General features: G+C 33.9%; 1 protein-coding gene across 1 annotated transcript; it reads right to left on the bottom strand.

The window, feature by feature from the left end:
* Positions 1–890: 890 nt before the first annotated feature.
* LOC133200846 (multiple epidermal growth factor-like domains protein 10) lies at positions 891–26,030 on the bottom strand. Its single transcript, XM_061336662.1, has 15 exons — positions 25,886–26,030; positions 25,605–25,742; positions 25,275–25,415; positions 24,997–25,128; positions 24,639–24,782; positions 14,092–14,148; positions 13,548–13,796; positions 10,090–10,227; positions 9,788–9,928; positions 4,282–4,422; positions 2,007–2,147; positions 1,729–1,860; positions 1,424–1,567; positions 1,239–1,312; positions 891–968 (listed from the first exon to the last, which is right to left on the bottom strand). The coding sequence occupies exons 1-15, from the start codon at positions 26,028–26,030 to the stop codon at positions 891–893; spliced, it is 1,995 nt and encodes a 664-aa protein (XP_061192646.1).
* Between the last annotated feature and the right edge of the window lie 1,899 nt (positions 26,031–27,929).

Below are 27,929 nucleotides of genomic sequence, written 5' to 3'. Positions count from 1 at the left end.
GAACGATGAACGCACGGTGAACGAACGGTGAACGCACGCTGAACGAACGGTGAACGAATGGTGAGCGAACGGAAAAATGGGAAAGTAGAACGTTTCAGGGACTGTAAATCTAACAGGACTTGTTTTAAGTTTTGTTTCTCAGTCTATCGCTGGTAATTAAAAAATTTAAGGATATTCAGAATGACCGATGAAAGGTGCATTTTGTTATAATGCCGATTTGCTCTATTTTCTTTATCTTCAAGAATATTGGCATTTATTAATTTTAAAAAAGTGTTATTACCTTTCAATTATCCTATCCCTTTATTTATCTTCACAAGAATAACAACAGGGTTAAGTATGCAGCTCGTATTATTCTTTAAAGTAAGAGGATGACCCATCCATGGGGAAATCACCGTAAGTAATAAACAATGTTGGAAAATTATGGCCCAGATATTGCGTGAATTGAAGAAAGAAATAAAAATATAAAATGGAGAATTTTTTTTATTTCAGAATATACAAACACAATTCTCAATAATGCAAAATTACTCGAATTTTACTCTGAATGATTGAATTGCAACGCTTTTATTGAGTGTATTAACATTTAAAAATCAGTATGCAAATTACATGTTTTGTAAATTAGTTATTTTGTTAAGATATTTACATTGAAATGAATTTTTTCCCTAGAGTGAGCATAAATATTGTTTCATGGTTTGATTGTATATTTATTTCTTTATCATGAGTTAAACATACGGACAGCAGACACTTCCTATACAAGGTCTTTCTATTCATTGTTAATGGCGTGCATGATAACCGGTGTTTTATCCTGTGGAAAAAAAATCTATGAATTAAGTGTTAAATTCTGATATGATTTGATATTTATCTCTTGATAATTATGACAATCTTCTCCATTTTCAGATATATTCTTTATTTCTCTTCCAGTATAATGTGTCCTTTTCTTTCCATTTTTCCAACAGACCATCATGCGATCCCTGTAAGGATAATTTGGAAACAAGCAATGAGGATACCATAATGTAACAAGTTCATAAAGACTTCTAGAGATGATCTCATTTACAGTCCAAATGCTTAGTGAATAAATTTGAAGTATTCAATTTTTTATGTGATAATGAAATGTAACGACTTTTAAAATATCCCTCAATTTAAGTTTAAATATATTAATATAATAATCACCTTGATGATAAGATGCAGATAGAGAACCCTGTGATGTTTAGTAAAGCGGAGATAGTGATGATGATTATTACCGCTGGGGAGGGACCCTCATGTTCACAGTCTACCTCCTTATACGTTACAAGGACTTTAAAAGAGGGGGAAAATACTAAGAAGACAATAATATAAAAACATAATGGATAAGTATCAAATAAAGGATTAAACATGTGATTGTTTTATCTTAAAATCGGAAATAGAAATTAAATAAGCAGCTTTTTACCCTGGTGATCACAGATCAGCCCGCTGTAGGACCCCTGACAGCCTCTATCACACGTTCCCTCAAATCTGTTACATGTTTCATTGTTAACACAGTTATCACTGCATTGGAAACCACAATCCACTCCAAAGAATCCATCTGGACACTCTTACAGAATAAAGGTACAGCATATTTAACTGAGTAAGGTAAAACAAACACAAGATTAAATGCAAGAAAATTTATTTTATTCTTTGGCATATAACACATTTTTTAAAAAAGATCTTTCTAAAAATATTCATCATGTCAATGTCTTCTTGTTATTTCGATACCTGTATTACATGTTGGAGGTTCCATCCATCCAGGGGCACACGAACAAAAACCATCAATATGGTTACAAATTTCAAGACATCTATGAGAACAGGTCTCCTTACATTTCATTCCATAGAACCCAGGTGTACAAACTTGAATAAGAAAATGCAGATTCTAATTAATTAATTAATAATAATTATTGCATTTTTTCTTTTTGATTATCACAGTTGGTAATTGCTCTTTACTGAGCTTAAAAAATCAGGATTGCAAAGAAAGAAAATGGTCGACCTCTACATACTGTTAAAGCACTGTGTGTCTCTATACCCGGCTGTACAACCGTTTTTACAGACTCCATCGACATGATGACAGCTCTGATTGTGTAGACAGTGACCGCTACAGTTGTCTCTACAACGCATCCCAAAATAACCAGGTAGACATTCTATTGTAAGGGGAGAAACACATCATTAACTGTTTACCATTTTTAAAAAGCTGATATCTGAACTTCTGAGAAGGTTTCTAATGCATGAAGTATGATGATAACGAACATTAATCAAGCTCAAAGTCCATTGAAACAATGCAAATTGTGGGTAGAGAAAACATGGACCTCAGACATCAGAGGTGGGATTATGTGCCATGGAGGAGTCAGCATCCCCTGTCAACCGATCACACACACACGTGTGCTCCTTGTCATACGCAGCTATGTTAAGGCTTCCCGAAGCTTTAAAATGCGCTCAAAACATAATATGTCATTGCGAGGTCGGTTTTGGTTTTAATTTATAAGTATTGAACTTTAGTACTTCCAATTTATATAAAGGGTTTCCTCGGCTATATATTAGCGTATTTGTTATGATATCACATGACTTTGTTGATCACGTGACGGTCATTTATAATTTTTTGAAGTGTTTCATATAAATCGCTTCGGCGCAGCTGATTAACACAATAATTATAAACATTTTGTTATATAAATAAACTTATCGTATCCTTGTGTATCCGAAATGTGCTTGGGAAAAGTCGTAGTATTACTTGGGTACAAAATATTTCCTGAGAAATTCAACTTACCTACAAATTTGAGGGTATTTTCCACACAATATCGTAATCTGTATTAAAACAAAGCCAACACACACTTTTCCCAAGCAAGATTCAGTTAGAGAACAACCTCTTCTTACAGATTTCCACAAAAATTCTCAGATTAATCCTCATTAATCACCTGCGCCAGACTCTTTTACACACACAAAATAAATTCTACCTCCAACCACGGGTATAAAACAGAGTACATTTCAAAAGTATATTTTTCCTAAGCATTTTGAACATGAAGAATTTCAATCAAGGGTAGGTAAGCGGTGTATTTTTAAAATATTCGGACATATAAGACTTAAAAAACCTTTAAGGACCCGTGAATTTTGTAATAGCTATTTAGCATTTTACATGCAGTTTGAAATAAAGTGTTACGTTCATGACACTCTCCCCGTCATAACACCTCAAGTTTGCAGTGACCTGACGTCATTTTCCATTATGACGTCATATTTTGGTAGTTCGGAGATGTGAAGGCACGGAGTGCACTGTCATATTCTACGGGAAGCCTTAACCTACCTGCGTAATCGGGTAATCAAGAACATCTGTAGACAATCCAGCGAAAGTAATGGCCTAACAATTAGTATGAAAAACGCCAGTCTCAGTCAACATTCGACTTAACGATCAGGGAAAAGCGTGATAATATACGAGTATCGTATAGTTTTACCTTAAAAAGAAAAAGGTAATTAAGTTGGACCATAATTGAAATCAGACTTCCGACTGAATGGATTTTTTTCCTGTTCGTTTTCATGATAATTTATAACGTGTAGATACTTTATAACGTGTTGATACTTTGTAATGTAATGATACTTTGTTTCGTGATAATATTCTGTAACATGATGATACTTTGTAACCTGATGATACTTTGTAGTGTGATGATACTTTGTCTCGTGATGATATTTTGTAACGTGATGCTACTTTGTAACGTAATGATATTTTATAACGTGATGATACTTTTTAATGTGATGATACTTTGTCTCGTGATTATACTTTGTCTCGTGATGATATTTTATAACGTGATGATACTTTGTAACGTGATGATACTTTGTAACTTGATAATAATTTTGTAACGTTATGATACTTTGTAATGTGATGATACTTTGTAACGTGATGATTTGATTAAAAGCCATTTTTAAGGAAATTCTGTAATACCAAAATTTTCCCCTAAATGGTATACTACCTAAACCAAAATCAGCCCAATTTCCAACCCTTAACTCCCCCCCCCCCAAAAGGGCTATACGGTATAATATCAAGTATTAAGATATTGTGTCAAAGTAACACCATATAATGAGGAAGTATCAGCATGTAAACAAACTATCAGCGCATAACGATGAAATATCAGCATAAAATGACCACGTGTCGAAAATAATGAAGAGTATCCTTTAAAAGTGAACAGATTTTAGTAAGTACTATCATGTATTACTGCTAATGTTAATCCATGTGGGGTTAAAGGGACCATAGACAATTTTTTAAAAGGGAGATTACATAAATATGCATTACACCTGTGTCACAGAGGTCCCCTGTATAACCCGGATAACACCCATTATCACAGTTTCCGGTCACTATGCTACACGAGGTACCATTGAAGCAGTGTCCACTACAGGTGTTCTCACAGTTAGGTCCGTAAGTACCCGGATCACACTCTGAAAGATAGAACGTACAATCTTCGTTTGCTTTTTTTGTAATGAAAAATTATTTATTACAAGGGAAGTGTTAATCACACACGATTGAGAATTAAAATTGGTTATTATATTTAAACTTATAATAAAAAAATTATAAATATGAGATGAAGATAACTATTAGTAATCATACCAGGGAGTCTGTCACACCTGTTTCTTATTTGGATGATTGAATGACTATTGACGATAAGGGCCAGCTAACAACTGAACTGTTTAAAAAAAAACAAGATGACTTCAGCTTTTCCATCGTCAACTTTCTTATTTTTGTAGTGATATTCCGTTATCAGCTGCTTATGGTGTTTATGTCTCCCAACGGACTCGATTACTCAAGAGCATGCTCTGAATACGATCAATTTTAAAAACGAGGCAAACTACTGATAGATAAGTTGACGTTACAGGGATTTCAACAATCTCGTTTAAAACATCAATTTTTAAATTTTATTGTCGTTATAATGACCTTGTTAGAGAATATATCCTTATATCATTGTGTCTTATTTTGACTGACATATACCAACTGTTAGTCTTTGTTTTTAGACTAAATTTGACTACAGAGTATTCTGTCTAACTGCAGCTTAGCAATACATAGGGCCCATGGAGGGTGTGACCTGTCGACTGGGGATGCTCACTCCTCCTAGGCACCTGATCCCATCTCTGGACTTTTCGGGGGTCCATGTTTTATGGCCTGTTCACACATTTGTATTGTTTATAGGTTTTTTTTGTGATCGATCACTGTTCGTTATCTTCACCTTTTTCATTTTCAATTTCACTTTCACTCACAAGTCCAATTAAAAAAAAATACAAATTATGAGCAGAGCAAACAAGAAACTCTGAAAACAGAGGGGGATGACTAATCTGTCATAAAGGAGTGAGCATCTTGAAATCTTGAATTTTGTGTTTAATGTGTTTATTATATAGAATCAATGTTTTAATGAAGATCAATATTATAAATTAATAAAACGTCGTAGATATATTAAATTATTCCCTATGTAGCTTGTAACACGAGCTTTGATTGGTTACAAAGTCGGGTGTAAATTTCCATACAACCGACTTGAGCAGGAGGTAAAAAACGTGACGTCATAATGTATATAGAGGATATTCAATGTTTTGTAGATGAATATGGAATTTATTTCACGAGTGGGACAGGATTTTTTGATATTTTCACGAGTGCGAAGCACGAGTGAAAATATAAAAAAAATCCTGTTTCACGAGTGATATAAACTCCATATTCATCTACAAAACATTGAATTTTCTGTTTATTACATTTTCTTTGATTTTCCCGTTGCCCCTGTCTTTTCTTAACACTGTGTCATAAGCTTGACGTCATAGTTGAGCGGTTAAGACGTCATAGCTTAGCAGTTGTGAGATTGAAAACATCACATAGCATGGGTTTTAGGCAACATATTTGGGGAGAAATTTGCAGTTTTAGCTCTATCAAGATGGTTAGTTACTATCTCTATGTTATGACAGGCCAGAAATTATTTTTTTTAATTATTTTGATATCCTTTCACACTGTGAGAGAATATCATTTTGGTATCCTTTCACACTGTGAGAGAATATCACTTTTATTCAATAAATAAATCACAGAAATTCGTTATCCAGGTCCAATCAAGGGTGTACGGGGATTTACCCCGGGGTTGTATTCCATACACCCTTCGGCCTTCGGCCTCAGGGTGTATGGAATAAAACCCGGGGTAAATCCCTGTACACCCTTGATTGAACCTGGATAGCTAATAATGTCGAATTGAAGGCCAGCGTCATCAACAGGTCAGCTTATAACAAGACACAATTAGAACCCATTCGAATTCAAAGTGAATGTTGGAAGACCGGGTCTCCATAGATTGGAGTAAATGTGAGGAGAATGAGTTTTAGCCCTGTTTACGATTCGTTATGATTACTGGATTTATGAGATCGATCACTGTTCGTTATTATCGTCACATTTTACATTTGTAAGGAATTTTATGAGGTTTTGGAATTCGCATTGGTATTAAAATTTAAATTCAATGTGGTTGTTGTGATTATCAAAAATGTTTAAAACTGACATATGGTTTTGAAGAATTTCCTCCTTAAAAAGGAAACTATGGGTACGATTAAAATTTGATTACCACTTGTAGAAGTTAACCCCTAAAAAATTCCTCAAATGTGCAATTGTAATAATGCGCTTTAAAACAAAGATTATGTTGTTACCTGCCTTGTCAGCTGGACCAGCAAGTATTTATCATGTGATATATCTAATTCTTTAGACACTTCTGAATTTCAAACTACAGAAGGATTGATGGCTTTCTTATTGCACTCGTCGCCCGCGTGGCGCAGTGGTTAGAGCGTCTGCTCTAGAGTCGCGGAGTAAGGAGTTGATCCTTACGTCGCGGGTTCGAATCCCACTGTGGGACGTGGAGACCGGTCCTTCGGATGAGACCGTATAATCCGAGGTCCTGTGTCGCAGTAGGTGCTGGCACGAAAAAGATCCCTCACTGCTCAATGGCGGTAAGTGCCGAGTATAGGACAAAATTTGCAGCTCTCCACCGGCAAGTGGTGGCGTCTCCATATGAGTGAAAAATTCTCGAGAGGGACGTTAAACAACATACAAACAAACAAAACATATTGCACTCAACTGTTTAATGCGAGATTTCAACAAATATTCGACTGAATTCATTATATTTATGGAATTTTGTCGCCAGTTGAAAGATAGCATTAAAAATCGAAGCTTTGTAGTATTTTCTGCTTTAATAATTGGAAAAGTGAGAATGATTTATGAAGAAGTTGTCAGGAATGCATCCGTATTAGCACTTCCTATAGCTACTGCAAGGAATGTAGTATTCGGAAAAAGAGCTTAAATCTAAATCAAATTACTATTATTACACCTGAAAGTTCTTAACTTTTTAAAACTAAGATTTTTGTTTCTTTTTCCAATAACTTTCGTTTGTGGTCGGTCCTCTTGCACTACATGTACATATGAATAACAAAATTTTCTACAAAAACTGGCATGGAAAAAACCTACAATAGGCTACTTCCTTTGTTAAATCTTTTCAAAAAATAATCCAAGAATGTAAAGTCATAGATGCAAATAATGGTAAATTAAAAGGTAAATTAAAGCTACATAAATTTTCAATACTCTAGAAATTAATTTTTGTGGGTTAATTAAGGAATAACTGTCTATTTTTTTGGTTTCATGATGTGATTAATCGATTGGCTTGCGTGATAATTTGCATAAACGCGTTTATGCATAAAATTATCAGGCAAGCCAATCGATTGATCATCGTCATGAAACAAAAAAAATCTGACAGTTATTCCTTATATTTACATGCTCTTGATTCTGCAAAATCACGTGCTAGAAGCCCCGCTTCTGTCTCTATTTGTCCCGCCCCGCACGTGATTTTTTTTCACCACGCCTATCGATGATCCAGTAGATTTATTTTGAAATAAAGTATTTTTACTATTTGTCATTTTATCTCGGACAAAGACATTGGAAATGTAAATATTCTTCGATAAACTAAAATATGTAAATCAAATTACACATAACCCTATTTTCCTAAAAGTAAAAAAACCCTTCACGTAATAATAATTTTATTTTAAATTAAATGCCCTTTTGCACCTTTAAAAATGACATTTTTATGATGTATCTGAACTCTAATGATCATAAAATACCCTTTTTAGTATATAGAGGATATTTCCATATTTGCTTCATCCAACCACTGGGTTAAAACATTGAATATATTGTCGAAGCTTATCGAGCTAAAATCATAATTTTAACGAGTTGGCTGAAGCATGTAAATATAAATTAAGTAATAGATGCTCTGTTGATCTCGTACGATGATCACTATGAGATTAGACACATTCATCTGAAATAGATAGAGGACTTTCTTATAGATAGGACCCAAGTGTGATTCATCATCAACAAGCCAAGACTAATCAGGAGTCCCTCAGGGTGATATGCTTGCCGGATCTTGCCCATTGCTGTCGATGTTCATGTCATGTCCAATGGACCATTGCTGTTCCTCTTGTTCATTATTGTCCTACCAGATTGTGCCTCAAGTGATCAACAGCAAGACTGTTAGCGGGTGACTGTGCTCTCTGTAGGAATATCAGAAAAAAAGAGGACGCCATCAGCTTCAAGAAGACCCAGAAGCTCTAAAGCATAGGGGAGGGCAACTGGTCAATGGATTTCTACTCTAGGAAAAGTCACGTTCTACATGTCACCTACAACATTTGCAAAAGGATGCGTGTAGAATACACTTACAAAATCCACGGACACGCCATCGAAATGGTTGAGTTGGCCAAGTATCTTGGAGTTAATATCCACAAGAGCTTGGAAATGGACTCAGAAACAACCAGATCACCAAGTGAGAACTTAATATAAAACTTTTTGCGGAATATCTTCAACTATTGCCCATGTGAAACCAATGCCCTCTGATATAAAACACTAGGGACCCGCATAAGGTGAAAAACATCAGCAACCTGTAGATAATACAGCAGAGAGCTGCCCGAATAGTGTTGAATTGCTATAGAACACCCTGCAGCTTCTCCAACATGATCAAGCAACTCAACTGATCCAAACTATGGGGCGAAAGAGCACAGGCAAAAACCATGATGATACAGAATTGTGTATCATTTGATTGACATTCCATAGACAACTCCAGAAACCAACCATCTTTCCAAGAGGGAAAAACATCTACATCACCTTTCTTGTACCGTATGTCAGGACCACAGTATATAAAAATCGTTCTTTCCAGGTGGGACCAACTCTAAAACTTCTTATCATTTTAAACTTTTTATGCTTTACCCTTAGACAGTTTCAAGCGTCATTGCATACTTACAGTATATAACTATTTAAAAACAGGAGACCTTGCACCATATGATACGAAAATACGCTATAAGTGGTGAAGTACTCTTGCTGAAGAAGAAGGTTGTGTCTTTATGAAAATTTAGAGAAGGCCCTTGAAAGCACTTTAAGATAGGATGCTTTTCTGCCTGAATGATAATTGATGATAAAGGCCTTTTGTTCGTTTTTACCCCCACAGTAAAATAATATGAAGAATATAAAGATTGCTCATTTTTTAACAAAAAAAATCAGCAAATTGTTTCTTTCAAAGTACATGTATTATTTTTAATTTAATTTAACATTTTTACACCTTGTACACCTTGAAAAATTCGGTCAATGACAAAATGACACTCACAATCAAAAGCTTCAAATACTTAACAACATTGAAGTATTGAAGCGAGAGACTGTTTAAAGTAGTTCCGACCAGTAGTGTTGGATAATTAAAGTTTTACACCTTTTACCCGTTTAATAAAGGCAATATCCACCGCATGTATGTATAAATATATATCTTACGTTTGTCGCAATAATAGTCTTTCCATCCCGAAGTACATCCTCTGTCACATCTCCCTGTCACGTGATTACAGGTGTCGCTGTATCTGCAGTTTCCGGAGCAGCTTAATTTGCACTCAAGTCCATACCATCCGGAAGGACAAGCTGATTGTTTTCAAATTATTTTAAAATAATGAAAGTGAAAGATTTGAAAGCATCTTCATCAAATAATGTTGATACAACTGTATATTTATGTCCATTTTCTAAATCATTGGTGCACTATTCGATTATCGTACTTCATATATAATTTTTAGAATTCCACCAACCTTGATTACACTTCGATCCTGACCATCCTTCTGTACATCCAAGACAATATCCATTAACAATGTCGCATCTCCGGCCTTGACAGTTGATCGGACAGTTAATATTACAGCTATATCCATATACCCCTGTTTGATAACAACCTACAATTACAACAAATGATATTAATGGTCGGACACTTATTGTTGAAGCACCTTATCTAAAGTCAAAAGATTAAAGGTTAAAAAGATTTCACACTTGCTATAGCAGAGATCCAATTGGGCTACGGACTATACATATTCAGACATAACATTTATCTAAATCATATTCAGCTGAACAAAAAATGTATAAATCAAATACAAACTCTTCACAAAATATTGTCTGAGCAAAAAATATCACACAACTCATTTCCATTAAAATGTTACAGTATATAAATGAGATGGGTAAATTTGTTAACCTTTGAGAGTTTTTGTACTCTTAATATTTGGACATTTGAAGTAAAAATACATTAAAGTACTTTCAATTTTTCTAAAGATATTGTATGTGGGGATGAAAATTTCAAACTTACTTGGTAATACTCAGAGAAAAACTGTGTCAGATATTTTTTGATTGACTTTTTTGAGGACCCTGGGCTACGGACTCTACATATAGTATTTTTCATTTAATGAGAGATAATAGAAAAATAACTGCTTGTATCAATAAATATTTGTTAAAATTATCATCTTGGAGTTTACTTGTAATCAATAAATCCTTTCATTTGGATATTAAATCAATTTATACAAAAATTCTGTAAAATTTAACAAATTAAACGAAAACTTCATATAAATTCACAATATTAAAATATAAATTGTCATAGCAAAATAATACATGTCAGAATTACATGTACTTGGTGTTTTGATAACAAAATATGGTTTAAGACCATCTAAAGACCAAGAATGAACTTTAATTTAGCATCTAAGAAGGATGACTTTCATGTGAGCACTGGGGCTACGGACTATACTGTTAAGCATCTCTATTGTGGACAATCAACTTAAAGAAAATACATTTGTATAATTAAATTTTTGGCAATTTTTTTTTATTATTTATTTTTCTATAACAGTTCACACCACTTAGTTTGAGTACTTATAATACCATATTTAAAAATCAATTATCTCATGCATTGAGTACTTTCAATGCCAAATAAAATTCCAGTTCAACTAAATAAAGCATTATTGGACCAGGGGTTCAAATTATAATGAATAAAAGCAACAGGAGCTGTAATTAAATCAAGGCATGATTTTTTTCGGAGGAGGGGTTGTTCTTGTTGTTTACGGACTATATTGCTTCATATTTTTTCCAATTCTATTTTAATTTTATACATATATAGCTCAAGATGGACATTCAAAAGGTGTATCAGTAATAATTTATCATGATCATATGGTGTAATTCATAAAAAATTACAAAACATCATTGACCATTTGAAGTAAAAACATAATAGTACAATATTTATCCATAAAGAATCAATGCTTTCTTTAAATTAACAATTCAGTGACAAGTAGATTGGATGGCACAATTACAAGTTTGAAGGTCTCACTTTGGTCAAAATTTTTATCCTTTTTCTTTTCTGTAAAAAAGAAACTTAACCAGAGTGATTTCTCTTTAATAAAGTATATATTTTATTTGGAATGTTTCATTCAAAATAATTTTAATTAACCATTTTTTAAAATGTAAAAAATCAAGTGCAACAGTATAATGCTTCAAAAGTTATGAATCTTTAGCTTTATTCTGTTGTTTTTTCAAAAATGCAGATACTATATATATGATATTATATACCAATGAAAAGCTCTCAGTCTGATCTTTGTAATGCAACAAAAGACATTTAGATTAGATGTAACTATAAAGAGTTACATCTATATATCATCATTTAGTTGGAAATGGGCACCTGATCTTGGCCAAGCCGACATGTAAATCATTGTCATCATATTCTTTAGTGTTCATGTCTTTAAACTATGTCAGTGTGGATATTCTGTGTTATATCGAGATATGCCCTATCTGTTGTTTATTTATAACTTAGCCTCGTTTTCAGTTTCACCAACCTAGTGTCAGTAGCCATTGTGGAAATTTTTTTCAACTTTCTATCAACTACCATCGTTCCATTTACAAAGGAACTTACTGCAAGACCATGATTTTTCAGTTGCAGTAACATCAATTTCGTTTTTTTTTTGTGGAACGTTTTTACGCATTCATGAGTTATTCTGTGATTTACCGAACTTTAACTTTTGACCTGGAGGTTATGTCTACGGTTTGTCAAACTCGGAAACAAACAAACTTAACCATGTCTAGTTTTCTCCACGGGGTAATATTTGTTTTCTATGTGTATGTTGTTTACTACATGTATATATTTTATCAGTCGTGCATTTGTTATTACTTTGTTTGCTTCTAATGTGTTACCATGTATATTTTGCCTATCTCCAATGCCCTGGAGATAGATCAGCTAAATTAACGCACTGTAAGTCAGTTGTCAGTCCCTATGATCCAATATGTGTTTTTGTATATAATAAACTTTGTAACTATAATATTGTTGAGTCTTATATAAATCGGAGCAAAATTAAGTAATAATATATTTTCGTAGAATCATGTAAGCAAAGTAATGATAAGACGATAAATTAGAGGATACAGGATAAGTGTGTTCTATAATTTTCTTTCACCGCGTTTTACACTGTTTTATAGATGAAATCTCGTTTATAGTATCCTAACTAATTATGACTCCATCATTATCAAACAAAATTTAAACCAATGTGACATCAGAACTGTGGAATATCAGAAGAGAGGCCCTTGGGCCATAATGCTCCTCTGAGTCACCGTGTCGCCACTGTTCTTTATCAGCAGATTTTTTCCTTATATATTCCTATGTAAGCCTTAAATTATATATTGGGGCCCAACGCTAACCCAGGGGTCATAATTTGAATAAACTTGAATCTACACTACTACGGATGCTTCCATATTATATTCCATATTATATATGACTATATATTATATATAAAAGCTTTGCCTTTCTTGAGAAGATTTTTTTTTAAAAATGTGATATAAATTACCTTGTAAAACTTTGGTCGCCCATAGAAAAACTTGAATCTACACTTCCAGGAAGCTTTCATATAAGTTTCATCTCTTCTGGCCCATTGGTTCATGAGATTTTAAAAATGACCCAACGCTATTTCTTAATTATCTCCCCTTGGAAGAGATTGTGGCCCTTCATTTGAATAAACTTGAATTATCCCCTTTACCTAAGAATACTCTGTGCCAAATTTGGTTGAAATTGGCCCAGTGGTTCTGGAAGAGAGGATAAATATGTTAAAAGTTTATGACACCAACGACAACAACTAAAGAGGACAACGGACAAATTTCGATCAAAAGTTCATTGCCTTTGGCCCAGGTGAGCTAAAATTATTTTAAAGGTGATATCCACGGAATGTACAGAAAAATATTGATAAAAGAGCTAATATACCTCGCACAACTACGTCACATAACTCTGTTAAAGCAGGATTTTCATATCTTGACGAAGAATAAAATGTCTGTCCAATTCGTTCGTTGTAAAAGATGACAAAACGTCCATATTTAATACACCTTGTACTGAAATCCAGGTCCGGCAACTCTAGTGTTGACAAATCTTTATAACACAAGAATCCCTCCTCTCGTCGAGATGTATTGGAAATATACAGAGAAAATCCCGCCAGGTGTCTCTGTTGTCTCTCCACTGAAAAATCATTAGATAACAAAATGAATTGGATTCATTTTCTATTCGATATGAGTTTATGTTGAGTTATTACTGGTCCTAGTATGAAATTTTAACGAAGAAAATATTGAAATTAATTGTTGAGAATTTGTTAAACAGAATACATTATATGTATATGTAATGTCATTGATCTCTGATTATCAAACAAACTTCATAAAAGCATACAAAAACATACAGAAGATGTAATATGAATATCCATATTCATCTTTATAATCCTTGAACTGCAATCTGATATCATACACCCATGTCAACGTACCACCAAACCTTGTCGTAAGGATTATTCTGGCCAATGTACCTGGTCCTTGTGCACGTACTAACGTACCCGTCCACTGCGTTGGAAGCTATATACGTAGAGGAAGAGCAGCTTTGTGTGCTGGTGCATGGCCATGTTGAGCTTTGTACTGCTGATTGACCGTGCGATAAGTTATCTAAGAAGTCATTGCTTTATTAAAACGATTATATTTTATTAAAATACCATTAAAACTGGAAAAACATTTTACTTTTTGACATAATATACAGTTGCTTTTTCAATTATCTGGAACTCGTAAATTTACTTACCTTGTCATTTGCAAAATTATTTTGTTAAAAAACATTCTGATTGTACAAACAAGTACTCTGAAGTTGATATTAAAAAGATGCTTGAGTTTCTGATTGACAATATCTATGTAGTTTTTGGAGATAAGGTCTTCCAACAATCTGTCAGAATCTCCATGGGTACCAATTGCGCTCCGTTATTAGCAAACCTTTTATGTACTGTATTCATATGAAACAGAATTTATTCAAAAACTTCTACGTAAGAAGAAAACACTTGCTGTGGTCTTCAACTCGACATTTAGATATCGACGACGTATTATCACTTCCATTCATATGTAGACTCGATATATCCCAGTAAAATTGAAATAAAATATACCACAGAGTCTGACGCATTTGTTTCATATATGGATATTTTACTAGAAAAAGACCTAGTTACCTAACAACAAAACGTTATGATAAACGTAATGAATTCTACTTTTCTATCGTCAACTTCCCTTACTTATGTAGCAATATCCTCTTATCACCTGCATATGGGGTTTATGCCTCCCAGTTGATTCGATACGCAAGAGCATGCTCTACGTACGAACAATTTCTAAAACGAGGTAAGCTATTCACAAACAAATTGATAAAACAAGAATATCAAGAGTCTCGTTCAAAGTCAACATTTCTCAAGTTCTATGGTCGATACAATGACCTTCTCAGCATATACAATCTATCACTAAGTCGAATGCTCACTGACGTTTTTCATACTAATTGTTAGACCATTATTTACATATTGAATTGTCTACGATTTTCCGTTTGCCTGATCATGACAAGGAGCATACGGCGGGTGTGATCGATCGGCAGGGGATTCTTACTCCTCCATGGCACCTGATCCCATCTCTGATGCTTTTAGGGGTCCGTGTTCGCTCTGCGATTTTTATTGTTTCAATGGAATTTTGAGCTTAATTACAGTTCGTGATCTCCAAATTTGACTTATAACTTATGTCTTGAATCTGAAAATGTGCCAGTGATTTTCATGTGATGCACACTTATAAGGAAATAGGACAAGATCAACAAAAATCTAAGAAAATTATAGCAAAATGTAAGGTTATAATAATTCCACAATTTTCTTAATTAGAATGAAAACCAAAGGTGACCAACAATATAGCTATTTTAAATTTGCCGCCGAGGAATTTCGAATCTCACGTCTGAGAGAGTTTCCCCCCGTGTGTTTAAACATTCTTAATGAATAAAGTAAAGTCTTGCATGATTTTGGATTCAAAGAAGAAAAGGAGTCTGATTGACGACTGGAAGTGTTATTAGAATGTAGCTCTAGTATATTATTTTAAATACCTCTTTACAATTGCTTCAAAATATATGACTCATGTATTCATTGACTGTTCCAATATGTTTAATACATAAGAACACCCATCAAATAGTAACACGAACACTAAATATATAGTCAAACACGTTTATAGCGAACACGCTTATAATGAATTAATGCTTACAGAGATGTGATTTTCATTCCCCCTGAAATTTATTGTGAACCTAAGCTAACATATATAACAAATTACGCTTTTAACGAAGGAAATTCATCCATCCCTGGCACTTCATTATGTGCGTGCGCTCTCTCTCTCTCTCTCTTTGCTCTCTCTCTCTCTAAATATATATATATAAAGCACATTAATTTACAACAATGATCGTGTAGTATAGGGCGCCGCCGCAAGAATTCCATCGGCATCGAAAGCAAGTTTTTGGCTTGCCTAGAGGGCCGAGGGGTCTAGCGCGCTGTTCCTGTACTGCTAGGAGACAGATTCCGTAGGTCGAGAGTTCAACCCCGGGATGGGGCGGAAGTGGGTATCCGTATAAAAGTGAATTTCTCTGCGCTTTCTATATATATATGTGTGTGTGTCGGATCTATTAAATAGATACAAGGCCAAGAATTGATTTTTATATTTTTACAATTTTACAACCAAGAGTATAAAGCACTAAAGAAACAATCAAAAACTGTCAAATTTTCAGGACGCCCTGTCTCTTTCCAAGGACATAGAAGAGATTAAAAAGTCATTAAAAAACCCAATAAAACCAAAAACATATAGCAATACAACTACGCTACTGAACTATATATTTGCAATTTTAAATTTTTATTTTGATCACTAATTAATTTGAAATTAATCAGGACAACCGCAAGTACGTCCGATCAGTCTGGTCTCCCGTGGTGATGTGAGATTTACTTATACGATCGAATTAAATATATAAAAAAAAATTTCATACATTGTATTGGGTTTTATCATTGGTTCGTTTGATATCACGTGTCAAAGTATAGAAATGCGGATAGACTGGATATTTCTATATTTCAACTTAAAAAAAACTCGGTTGGACCTGTACTTTCTAATATGAGATTAGGGAAGTTTTGTGAATTCGTAAAATTGATTGACTGGACTGTCATTCAACCCAGTCAAAATTCTTTTTCCTGTTAATGTGGTTCAATCAGCGAATGCTCGGATTGATCAGTACTTTTAATAATTTTTTTTTCTTCTTCACATTTTGACAATCTTCCTTTTCAAAATATTGAAACGAATTTCGCCTTGTAGAAAATAAAATAACAAACGTAAACCTTTCTTCTGTCAATCCATAGATACATGTATATCGACCTCTGGGTTTATTAAAAAAATATGTGACGTAAATCTTCATTCAATTAACCAGTCAATGTTAACACTCAGGACATTAAGTATTTGAGAATTGGAATCACCATTATTGCATACATACAATGTCGTTAATACATGTTCTCTACATTCATTATTCAAATTTGGTGAGAAATCAAGAAACCAAAAGGACACTGGCCAGACATTTTTTTTAAATCAAAACAATTGATTTTGCAGCAAAGTATATTCCTGAAATATCGAATTCTTCCTTTGGGTTCTATAATTTTCAGAAGAATTGTTAAGATATTTAAAAATCTCCGATAATCATGATATTAATAAATATAAACGGAACTCTATGAAACAGTACTAAATTAATATGAAAAATGATTAAGGCCAAGTTCATTCAGTTATGACAGAAAACAATCAACATATTATTCAAGAATTCAAATTACTTTAAATTTTAATAACTTGATTAATACCTCAGTTGATATACATCTTGAAAGTAATAATACCCTGACCCTAACCCCCTATCTTGGGAACAATCACATCAGACTCTATTGACTTTGACAATGTTTAAAGTTTACTTACCATATCCAAAACAGTTCATTAATTTTCCTAGGATAGCAATAATAAGAAGCATGATTAGAGTATATAATTCCATTAGAAACCCATACAGACTGACTACAACTTTTGAGGCTGTATTGGCTCTGTTTAGGCCTGTGTAGTTGCCAAACCTAGAAGTCTTTAGCAAATATCAGCAATGATAAGAAATTACACTATGATTTACTGCTGATAAGAAACAAAATTTCAGTTGATTTACAGGTATTTTTTGTAAACAATGATGTAACCAATTAAAATTTTGAAAAAGGAATTACTGTTCAATTTGCAAAAAGGTTGTCAGTTTTAGACATAGTTTTATGCATCAAAATTTTTCCTTAATGCCTTGAGTACCATTGATCTCATTGCATAATAACCCCACCCAAAACAGTAGAAGGAAATATTTAATAATCTTTGAGAGAAAAAAATCTGTGTAACTCGTTTCCCTGAAATAGAACGCTCTGCGTGTTCACTTATTTATGCCTTTTGATGTGTTTTGAAAATGCATTGCTCATTTGAGCAGTAAAATAAACACGAATGGTCATTTCATGCTTCAAATGATTTGATTCCAAATAACTTATTGCTTTTTAACTTCCGAAAGTTCAAAATCCTTAAATTTTAATTTCCTCCTTAGCTTTGGTTTCACAGGTTCCACAAAAGAGAAAAATAAGCACCGTATACATCATCATTATCTGTTTAATGCATATATCTTTGAAGCTTAATAAGATGTCGAAAAATATTCTGAACAATTAAAAAAAAAAGGTAATTTTGCTTCATTTTAAATATCTGCATACTGGTATATCTTGCTGCTGCAACAACAGTCAAATATTTAACCAACAATAACCCATGCATTTTTTTTCAATCTATGAATACAGGCTAAAGATAAAAAAAGGTTAGATTTCGTTAAAAATTTGGAAAGTATTTAATTAAATCAAGTTTATCTCTTTTTTTTTCAGAGTGATTATTTATATGAAAAGGGGGGAGGTTAGAGACATCATTGGATGTAGCTCAGATTGTGGAATAGCTACCAGGCCATGCGCTATCCTGTACATGAGTAGTTGTTAATCACAAATCGATCGTCTTTGAACTGCCTTCAGCTTTTGGGTGTTGTGAACTGTATGCTCATCCCAGAAAATAACAGGCATACTGTACTAAAGGTCTTTCTAAGTGATGGTTGATTTGTCATTAATAGGTCCAACACTTGATCTTTCCTTGTTGGAAATGTGATGACATGTTCCAATGTCCAGGAACATTCACTGATGTTGAGTTGTGGTGGCTATTTATTGTTTGTGTGATCTATGAGATGTCTGGTAGATAAATATCTCCACCTAACCAAAGGCAGCAGTTTTGTTTTCGTTTTTCAATGAAAAAGGTGAAGATAACGAACACCAATCAATCTTTAAAAAATCATTCAAACAATACAAATCTGTGAACAGAGCATAAAGCACAGACCCATGGAAATTTCAGAGATGGGATCAGGTCCTAAGAGCAAAAGCATCCCCTGCCTTGAATCCTGTGTATTGATAGACGGGATATTCTGTAGTAAAATTTAATATGAAAACAATAGTCCAAGAATTGGTCTGACACATCTGTTTCATATTTGGATATTTACTGGAAAAACACGTCAATGGTAACCTAACAACAAAACTTTATGGTAAACCTGATGACTTCAACTACTATCGTCGACTTCCCTTACATGAGTAGAAATACACGTATACCCTTATCACAAGCATATGGGGTTTATATCTCCCAGTTGATTCGATACGCAAGAGCATGCTCCACGTACGAATAATTTCTAAAAGGAGGCAAGCTATTGACAAACAAGTTGATAAAACAATGATATCAACAGTCTCGTTTAAAGTCATCATTCCGCAAATTCTATGGCCGATACAATGGCTTGTCAACAAATACAATCTATCATTAAGTCGAATGCTGACTGACGTTTTTCATACTAATTGTTAGGCCATTATTTTCACACTGAATTGTCTACGGATTTTTCCGTTTGCCCCGATCATGACAATCATGAGATCATGAGAATACGGCGGATGTGACAGGTCGACAGGGGATGCTTATTCCTTTATGGCACCTGATCCAACCTCTGATTTTTTGGGGGGTCCGTGTTTGCTCTACTCCCGATTTGTATGTTTCATTTGACTTTTGAGCTTGATTACTGCGCAGGACTGTTAAGGCGTACTACGAAGAAATCAGCGGAATATAAACGTGCATAAATACATACCTTTTTAAACTGAATTTATTTTTGCAAAGGTAGTATTTTATCACATGACTTTAATTTTAATTGAAGTAACATAGCATACCCCGCTCTGTACGGAATTTGGTTTGGTCACGTTATTTGACAATCACGTGATAAAAGCATGTAATGTGTACTGTATGTAGATTATCAACAAATTTCAATACCGCAAGGGCATACCCTAGTTAGAATCAAAAATTTCAGTAATAAATTGAATCTATATATCTCGTAGTTTATGAAAAGTGCTGCTGCTTTAAATAGAATTCGCATTTTATTAGTTTAAATTTCAAGTTATTTGGCTCTAGTCGAAATATGTGTGACCTTTACCATGTATCTTATTTATTTATTCAGTAATCCTCTCGATTTCAGGAAAGCAGCAGCACTTTTCAAGTTAAGGAATGTTTCCGTTATGCATATTTAAAAAATGGTCAAGATCCATTAAGTGTATGCCCTTGCGAAAACGCGATTTAATGAGGCACCTCGGCGTGAAACATGCACACCCAGTACACAAAAATACGGTAGAATTAATTCAATACTCTCTCGATAGTTTTTAAATAATGGCACTAAACAAAGGTTTCAGATTTGTATTAATGGTCTACCTAAAATTTGCAAATAATATTCTGTTTAATAATAAAATGCATTTTTCACTGTGGTTAAATGACTTGATCCGCCTCTCATTGCACATAAAATGCGTCAAATTTTACCATGATGACGTCATGTCGACAAGTGCATTGCGATCAGTGACTTGTTTATATCTTGCTGTGTGGGATTTAAATAGCGACAAAAATGAATGCAGTGGTAAGTTTTGATATAGTTCATCACTCTTATGCAGTTTAAAAGCGCAAATTATTTCATTTTCTGCTGTTGTGAGGAATTGCTATATTTGTGTGATGTCACAGTAGACATTTCCCGTATAAATTAGGCCCCGCCCCCTTTATGCAGCCTTAACAGAGCTGCGTGTTCGTTATCTCCATATTTCATGGAATATGTCAATCAAAATACGACCCGATGATAGATCATATTTGGCAACAAGGTCATTATAACGACCATAGAATTTGCGAAATGCTGACTTTAAATGAGTTTTTGAAATTCCTGTAACAACAACTTATTTGTCAGTAGCCTGTCTCTGTTTATTTGGATATTTACTGACTATAGACGATAATGGCCAACTAAAAATGCTTGACAAACAATATGACGTCAAATTTCCTAATTTAGGTGGTAATATTCCACTATCACCTGCATATGGTGTTTATGTCTCCCAGCTTATTCGATACTCAAGAGCATGCTCTGAATACGATCAATTTTTAAACCGAGGCAGACTACGAAGATGTCATATCATAGCATTTTGTGTTTTCGACTTCGACGATATACCATACCAGGCATGTTTCTGTTAATGAAATGTAATCACCCTGTACAGATTTGTGTTAACTTGTTTTGTATGTCATAAGGCTGCAGTTTTCTTTGCAAAAATGAAAGTGTCCTGTGTTGTCGATCTAAATTGAATCTAGACTCTCAGTCAGTATTGACGGGGAATTATTGTAGAATATTCTATACAATAAAATATACGGATCATATGTTTTCCATAGAAAAATTAACAAGTTGCATATTATGATTACAAGACAAATTTATTCATTCGCTATACTTTTGTTCCTTTTTGAAATATTCAATTAAATTACATTGCATTTTTCACTAAAATTCTAAGTATGGAAGGAAAAAAATCATTTCATTCGCCCTGCTCACTGTCATATATTAGCTTCTTGGTGGAAGAGATTTAGATTTCTTTCGGAGAGATCATTATTAAAAAATCTATTTAATTAACTGAATATGGGTTTAATTAATCAACAAGTAAAATGAGTATTAGTAAAAGGATGAAAATTTCAGACGAAAATCACGAAGACTTTTGGTCATGACCTTCTGCTACAGGGTTGTAGCTTTGATGTTGAATTTCATTGTTGTATCTTCTTATTTCATTGTATATCTTGGTATGTTGCTTGCCTGCCCGTTGTCAATGTTGTATTTGATTTGTAATTAATCCATAACAGCAGTAATAGCTCATAATATCACTATATTTATTTTAATAAAATTCAAAGTCGACCATTTGTTTGAGAAACACTTTTCTAAGATAGTTCAAATTGTATTACAAACAATACTAAATATGTATTTTATACATGCATTATACTATAAAAATCAGAAAATGTGCTCAAATTTATTTTGGAGTTTTAAAAAACCCCATTTAATGTGTATCTTAGAGTCTCAGGCATGTTATGCAGTCTCCTTTAATCAGTAATGAACCCGTCCATCTGGTGCACAGCGTGGCAGTAAGGGCACTAGTCTTCAGAGAGTTCATGAACGTAAAAACTGATTACTAGTAAACCTTAAACTTATAATTTATACATGTACATTTATCACTTTTATCGAGCCTATTTTGTATAAAATGTCCAACAAAAAATAGAGAATCCCTCTTTGGTTTCGATGAAAGCAGTGTTATGATCAGGCATACAGGAGTTAGAGAATAACAAAAGATCTATAAGAACGATCAAAACTATATATGCAGGTTAATCTACCCAACTGAATAGTTTAGAGACATATAATTATGTATATAACAAGTCATATGTTCTTGATAATCAGTGATGAGTTTACAGCTTTAGGTATTTATTGTGATTATGCATAATTTGTATTAACCACAAGTGATTAATATGATGCTATTCTTTTCAGAGAGAGAAAAGCACCGGCAGAAATCATGTGTTACATTTTCAAGAATTTCTAATTTGTAGGGATAACTATTTCTTCATACTGATGAGTTGTGTCTTCATTATCCAAATTCCTTGAATCTGTCATTGAAATGTACTTTTCTGGTGTTTTGTTTGCTTTTGCGTTTAATTGACAGTGTCTACAAATAGAGTTGAAACAGCCAATAATATATATTTGCAAGTCATTTTTCTTTAAAAGATAAAAAAAAATCATTTTTGTTTTTATTATATATCATTAGATCATATATTATATCCATAAACTTCTGGCAACACATTTTACCATAAAAATGCTTATTTGATAAACCAATGATGATCAAAAAAAAAATTTTAAAAACCAGTTTTGTTTTAACTTGATCAATTTGCATCGCAAAATCGAATTAACTTTTAAACATTACCTTATTTCAAAAATGATGATAAAAATTGCAAATAAATTTGATGTTAAAGAAACAGTCAGTCCTGCAATCCACGCCGTAGAAAGAGGTTTATACACACAAATTTGTTCTTCTCGATACTCAGTTAAATCTGAAATGGATGATGGAACATTGTAGCTAAGTTGATTATCTAATTATTTAATACGAACAAAAATACATCTAAACACCGAATTTCTATGAATTTTTTCTCGGAAACAGACCCTTGATATAACAAACACGAATTCACTACATATAGATAAAATCAAATTGAATTTTTCTAAAGTTCAGAAAGACTTCCCTCTAAATTCTCTGAAACGTTTCATCTTTTAAATTATAAATTCTATTTTATTAAGATACATATAGTTTTCGAAAGCTTTTCACTATTTTATCTTTGAACAGGGGTTTTATTTATTTCATCTACATACTCCGTCTAAATTATTGCAGATTTCCAGTGTTGTTTCATCAGATGCGACAGAAAATGGCATACTTCCTTTGCAGAAAAAAACGTAATATTCTTTCTTACACCTTTTCATCATTGATTAATTGATTGTATTGTTTACGTCCCATTGTATTGATTGTATTGTATACGTCCCATTCGTGAAATTTTCACTCATATAAAGACGTCATCATAAACGGTGAAGGGCTTCAAATTTAGACCTTTACTCGGCAATCAGGGTAATTGAGCAGTGAGGGTTCTTTATCGTGACAAACGCCTACCGTGACACGGGATCCCCGTTCTCGGGTCGGGAAAGACCCGTGACTTTCACTTCTTATGCCGGATGCTTGGTGAAGGAACAGTCACTATCTATCTTTACGTCTTATGTTTGACGCGGCGCGGCGAACGAGAATCGAAGCTCCTGATCACGAAGCGTACGCCCTACCACTAGGCTACCGTGATCAGTTTTTATCACTGAAGTTTGATACAAGTCAAATAAAAATAATATATTTGTTCAAGCGTCAATACATTATACGTATTTAAATTAAATATGTTTAACGCTCAAAAAGAAGAGTCATTATGAATGAAATATGAAGATAACGAACAGTAATCAAGTCCAAAAAGTGATTGAAGCAATAAAAATTATGAACAGAGCAAACGCGGACCTCTAAAACCTCTAAAACATCATTGTGGGATCAGGTGCCATAGAAGAGTAAGCATCCCCTGTCGATCGGTCACTCATTGAACGCCGTGCGCTCATTGTCGTGATCGGGTGAACGGAAAAATCCGTAGACAATTCAGTGTGAAAATAATGACCAAACATTTCCAATAAAAAAAATCAATCAACATTCAACTTAACGATATATTGTATTTGGTAACACGGTCATTGTATCGACCAATGAATTTGAGAAACGTTGACTTTGAACGAGACTGTTTATATCAACTTATTCGTCAGTAACTTGCCTCTTTTTGGAAATTGTTTGTTCGTAGAAGATGCATAACGAATCAACTAATCAACTGGGTACCATATGCGTGTGATAACGGTATATTGCTACATAAATAATTAAGGGAAGCTTCCTGTAAAGTTTCAGAAAGTTATAAGAATAACGTATAGTAAATTGTGACAATTTTCTCTAGTTCAAATTTATCAGAAACCTCAGTGCCTATCATAAATAAATTTCACTACAAAGCTGTCACTCACTTTGATGATCACAGATACGACCAATAAAGGGTTCTTGACAACCGCCGTCACACGTCCCGTAATACCCACTACAGGTATCATTGTTACCGCAGTGATCACTACACAGGTGTCGGCAGTCAATTCCAAAAAAGTTTGAAGGACATTCTTGAGTTAAAAAGAGATAGGATTTAAAAATTAATTTCTGGTCGAATCAAAAAATCCATGATGATTTATTTTTATCTTAAATTCCTTGATCAACTTTGCACAATATCTAATCTGTAACATTCTTTCAGAGAAATCAGTGCCTAAGCTAGTTAACTTCTCACACTTCACTTCTCATTAGTTTTTTAAAAATAAATTCTTCCGTATACGTTTTTACCTATGTTACACTTCGGGAACCCCGTCCACCCAGCATTACATCTACAAAAACCATCGATACGGTTACAGCTGTCTTGACATCCTTTGGAACATTTCTCTTTGCAGTTTATGCCATAAAACCCAGGTTCACAAACTGAAAAAAAGCATTAAACCAAGATGTAGCATCCAAAGCCATATTAAATGATTTACATGAAAATATCATAATGGTGTATATGATTTATATGAAAATATGACATTATGTTTAATATTTCAGAATCTTAAATGATGGTAGATAATTACCAATATCACAGTAATTTCCTCTGTACCCGGCAGTACACCCTATTTTACAAATCCCATCCACGTGATAACAACTCTCGTTGTGTGAACAGTGACCACTGCAGAAATAACTACAATTCGTTCCAAACATTCCCGGCAAACACTCTATCAAAATTCCGAAAAACGTATGCTATCATAAAAACTATTGAACTTTGCTTTAAAATATAAACAAAAAAGCTTTCCATTACTATTTATCGATTCCCTAAATCAGATCAGGAAGATTCTTGTCTTACTAAGCACATGTACTTTATGATTATATGTCATTAATCAATGTACAAAATAAAGAACTTCTACCTTCGTGACATCTATCTCCGAAATACCCAGGGTCACACCCTGTGCTACACATTCCTGTACCCTTATCACAGAGTTCTCTATTTAAACAATGACCACAGGTGAAGTTACAACTTGGTCCGTAACTGCCATTTTCACAAGCTGACAGAAAAATAGATCTCATTAATCTTCAATATCTCAAAAATGGCTTCTACTTGCAAACATATCATAATTCTATTTACAAGTATCCATTGATCAAATTATTGTGAATACGAGTACATGTATGAAAATTGATGAGGTTATACCCTTGTCACAAAGGTCTCCAAGATAGCCAGGATCACATTCTGTTCCACAGCTTCCAGTCTCCACGTCACAAGGAACCCCATTTAAACAGTGTCCACACTTGTATATACATTTTAGACCATACGTTCTGTTTTTGCACTCTGTCATTGATAAGTGCGACATTTTATGAACAGTCATGTAAATTTTATGCAGATATAGCCTTTTGATGAAGTAAACCCCTAGATATATAAACCTTAGAGAAAAGCATAACATCAGAAAGTACCCTGTCGATATCATTTTCTAGAAGGTTTATATATTTAGAATAAAAAGGCTTAATTTGTTTTATTGTTTTTTTAAACAGTTAATGAAGAAGAGGCCCATGGGCCACATCGCTTACCTGAGCACATTGGGTGGGCAAAAGCACAAATCAGTTCAGTATTGAAAAGATTACTGGGGGGGGGGGGCTTGAATTTAAACTACCTGATGATGCTTCCATGTCAATATAACAAATGGTTTTGTTGCACTTGAGAAGATTTTAAAAAAAAATCCCATATATTCTTTTGTTAAAATTTGATCCCCCATTGTGGCATCTCGCTATCTAAGGGGTCATCATTTGAACAAACTTGAATCTACACTACCTGAGGATGCTTCCATATCAATATGACTAAACATAGCTTTTCTGTTCTTGAGAAGAAATTTTTTTTCTATATGTTCTTATGTAAAACTTTTGATACCCCACTGCGCCCAACCCTACCCCCTAGGGGTTATCATTTGAACAAAATTGAATTTACACTATCTGATGATGCTTCCAAATCTAAACATGATTTTCAGTTCTTGAGAAGAAGATATTTTCCTATATGTTCCCAAGTAAAATTTTCGATCCCCAATTGTGGCCCCACCCTATCCCCGGGGGTCATTAGGAGGATGCTTCCATATAAATATGACTCATCATGGCTTTGCTGTTCTTGAGAAGAAGATTTTTCCTATATATTTCTATGTAAAACTTAGATCCTCCATTGTGGCCCCGCCCTACCCCAAGGGGTCATGATTTGAACAAACTTGAATCTACACTATCTGAGGACGCTTCCATATAAATATGACTCATCATGGCTTTGCTGTTCTTGAGAAGAAGATTTTTAAAGGTTTATCTGTATATTTCTATGTAAAACTTTGATCCGCCATTGTGGCCCCACCCTACCCCCGGGAGTCATGATTTGAACAAATTTGAATCTACACTATCTGAGGATGCTTCCATATAAATATGACTCATCCTGGCCCTGCTGTTCTTGAGAAAAAGATTTTTAAAGATTTTTCCTATATATATTTCTAAGTTAAACTTTGATCCTCCATTGTGGCCCCGCCCTACCCCCAGGGGTCATGATTTGAACAAACTTGAATCTACACTACCTGAGGATGCTTCCATATAAATATGACTCATCATCGCTTTGCTGTTCTTGAGAAGAAGATTTTTAAAGGTTTTTCCTATATATTTATATGTTAAACTTTGATCCTCCATTGTGGCCCCACCCTACCCCCGGGGGTCATGATTTGAACAAACTTGAATCTACACTATCTGAGAATGCTTCCATATAAATATGACTCATCATGGCTTTGCTGTTCTTGAGAAAAAGATTTTTAAAGATTTTTCCTATATATTTCTAAGTTAAAATTTGATACCCCATTGTGGCCCAGGTGTCACGATTTGAAGAAACTTGAATCTACACTACCTGAGGATGCTCCCACATGAGTTTCATCTTTCCTGGCCCTGTGGTTCTTGAGAAGAAGATTTTTAAAAGATGTTATTAATTTTCACTTATTCTTTATTATCTCCCCTTCAAAGGGGGCCTGGCCCTTCATTTGAACAAACTTGAATCCCCTTCACCCAAGGATGCTTTGTGGCAAGTTTGGTTGAAATTGACCCAGTGGTTCTGGAGAAGAAATCGAAAATGTGAAAAGTTTACAGACAGACGGACGGACGGACAGACGGATTACAGACAAAATGTGATCAAAAAAAGCTCACTTGAACTTTCAGCTCAGGTGAGCTAAAATGTCTTTTAAACCTATATT

This window comes from Saccostrea echinata, unplaced genomic scaffold (genome assembly GCF_033153115.1).
Source record: "Saccostrea echinata isolate AGI-Se365-2 ecotype Australia unplaced genomic scaffold, CSIRO_AGI_Sech_v1 ptg000041l, whole genome shotgun sequence".
NCBI lineage: Eukaryota > Metazoa > Mollusca > Bivalvia > Ostreida > Ostreidae > Saccostrea > Saccostrea echinata.
Note: the sequence above shows the minus strand (reverse complement) of the source record. Positions and strands in the feature narration are given on the sequence as shown.

Excerpts from the sequence above, each read along its gene's own strand:
- LOC133200846 (XM_061336662.1), bottom strand. The coding sequence starts at position 26,030 with ATGACAGAGTGCAAAAACAGAACGTATGGTCTAAAATGTATATACAAG. Across the intron at positions 25,416-25,604 it reads CGGAGATAGATGTCACGAAG|AGTGTTTGCCGGGAATGTTT; the intron begins GTAGAAGTTCTT and ends GAATTTTGATAG. Across the intron at positions 9,929-10,089 it reads AGGATCGAAGTGTAATCAAG|CTTGTCCTTCCGGATGGTAT; the intron begins GTTGGTGGAATT and ends GAAAACAATCAG.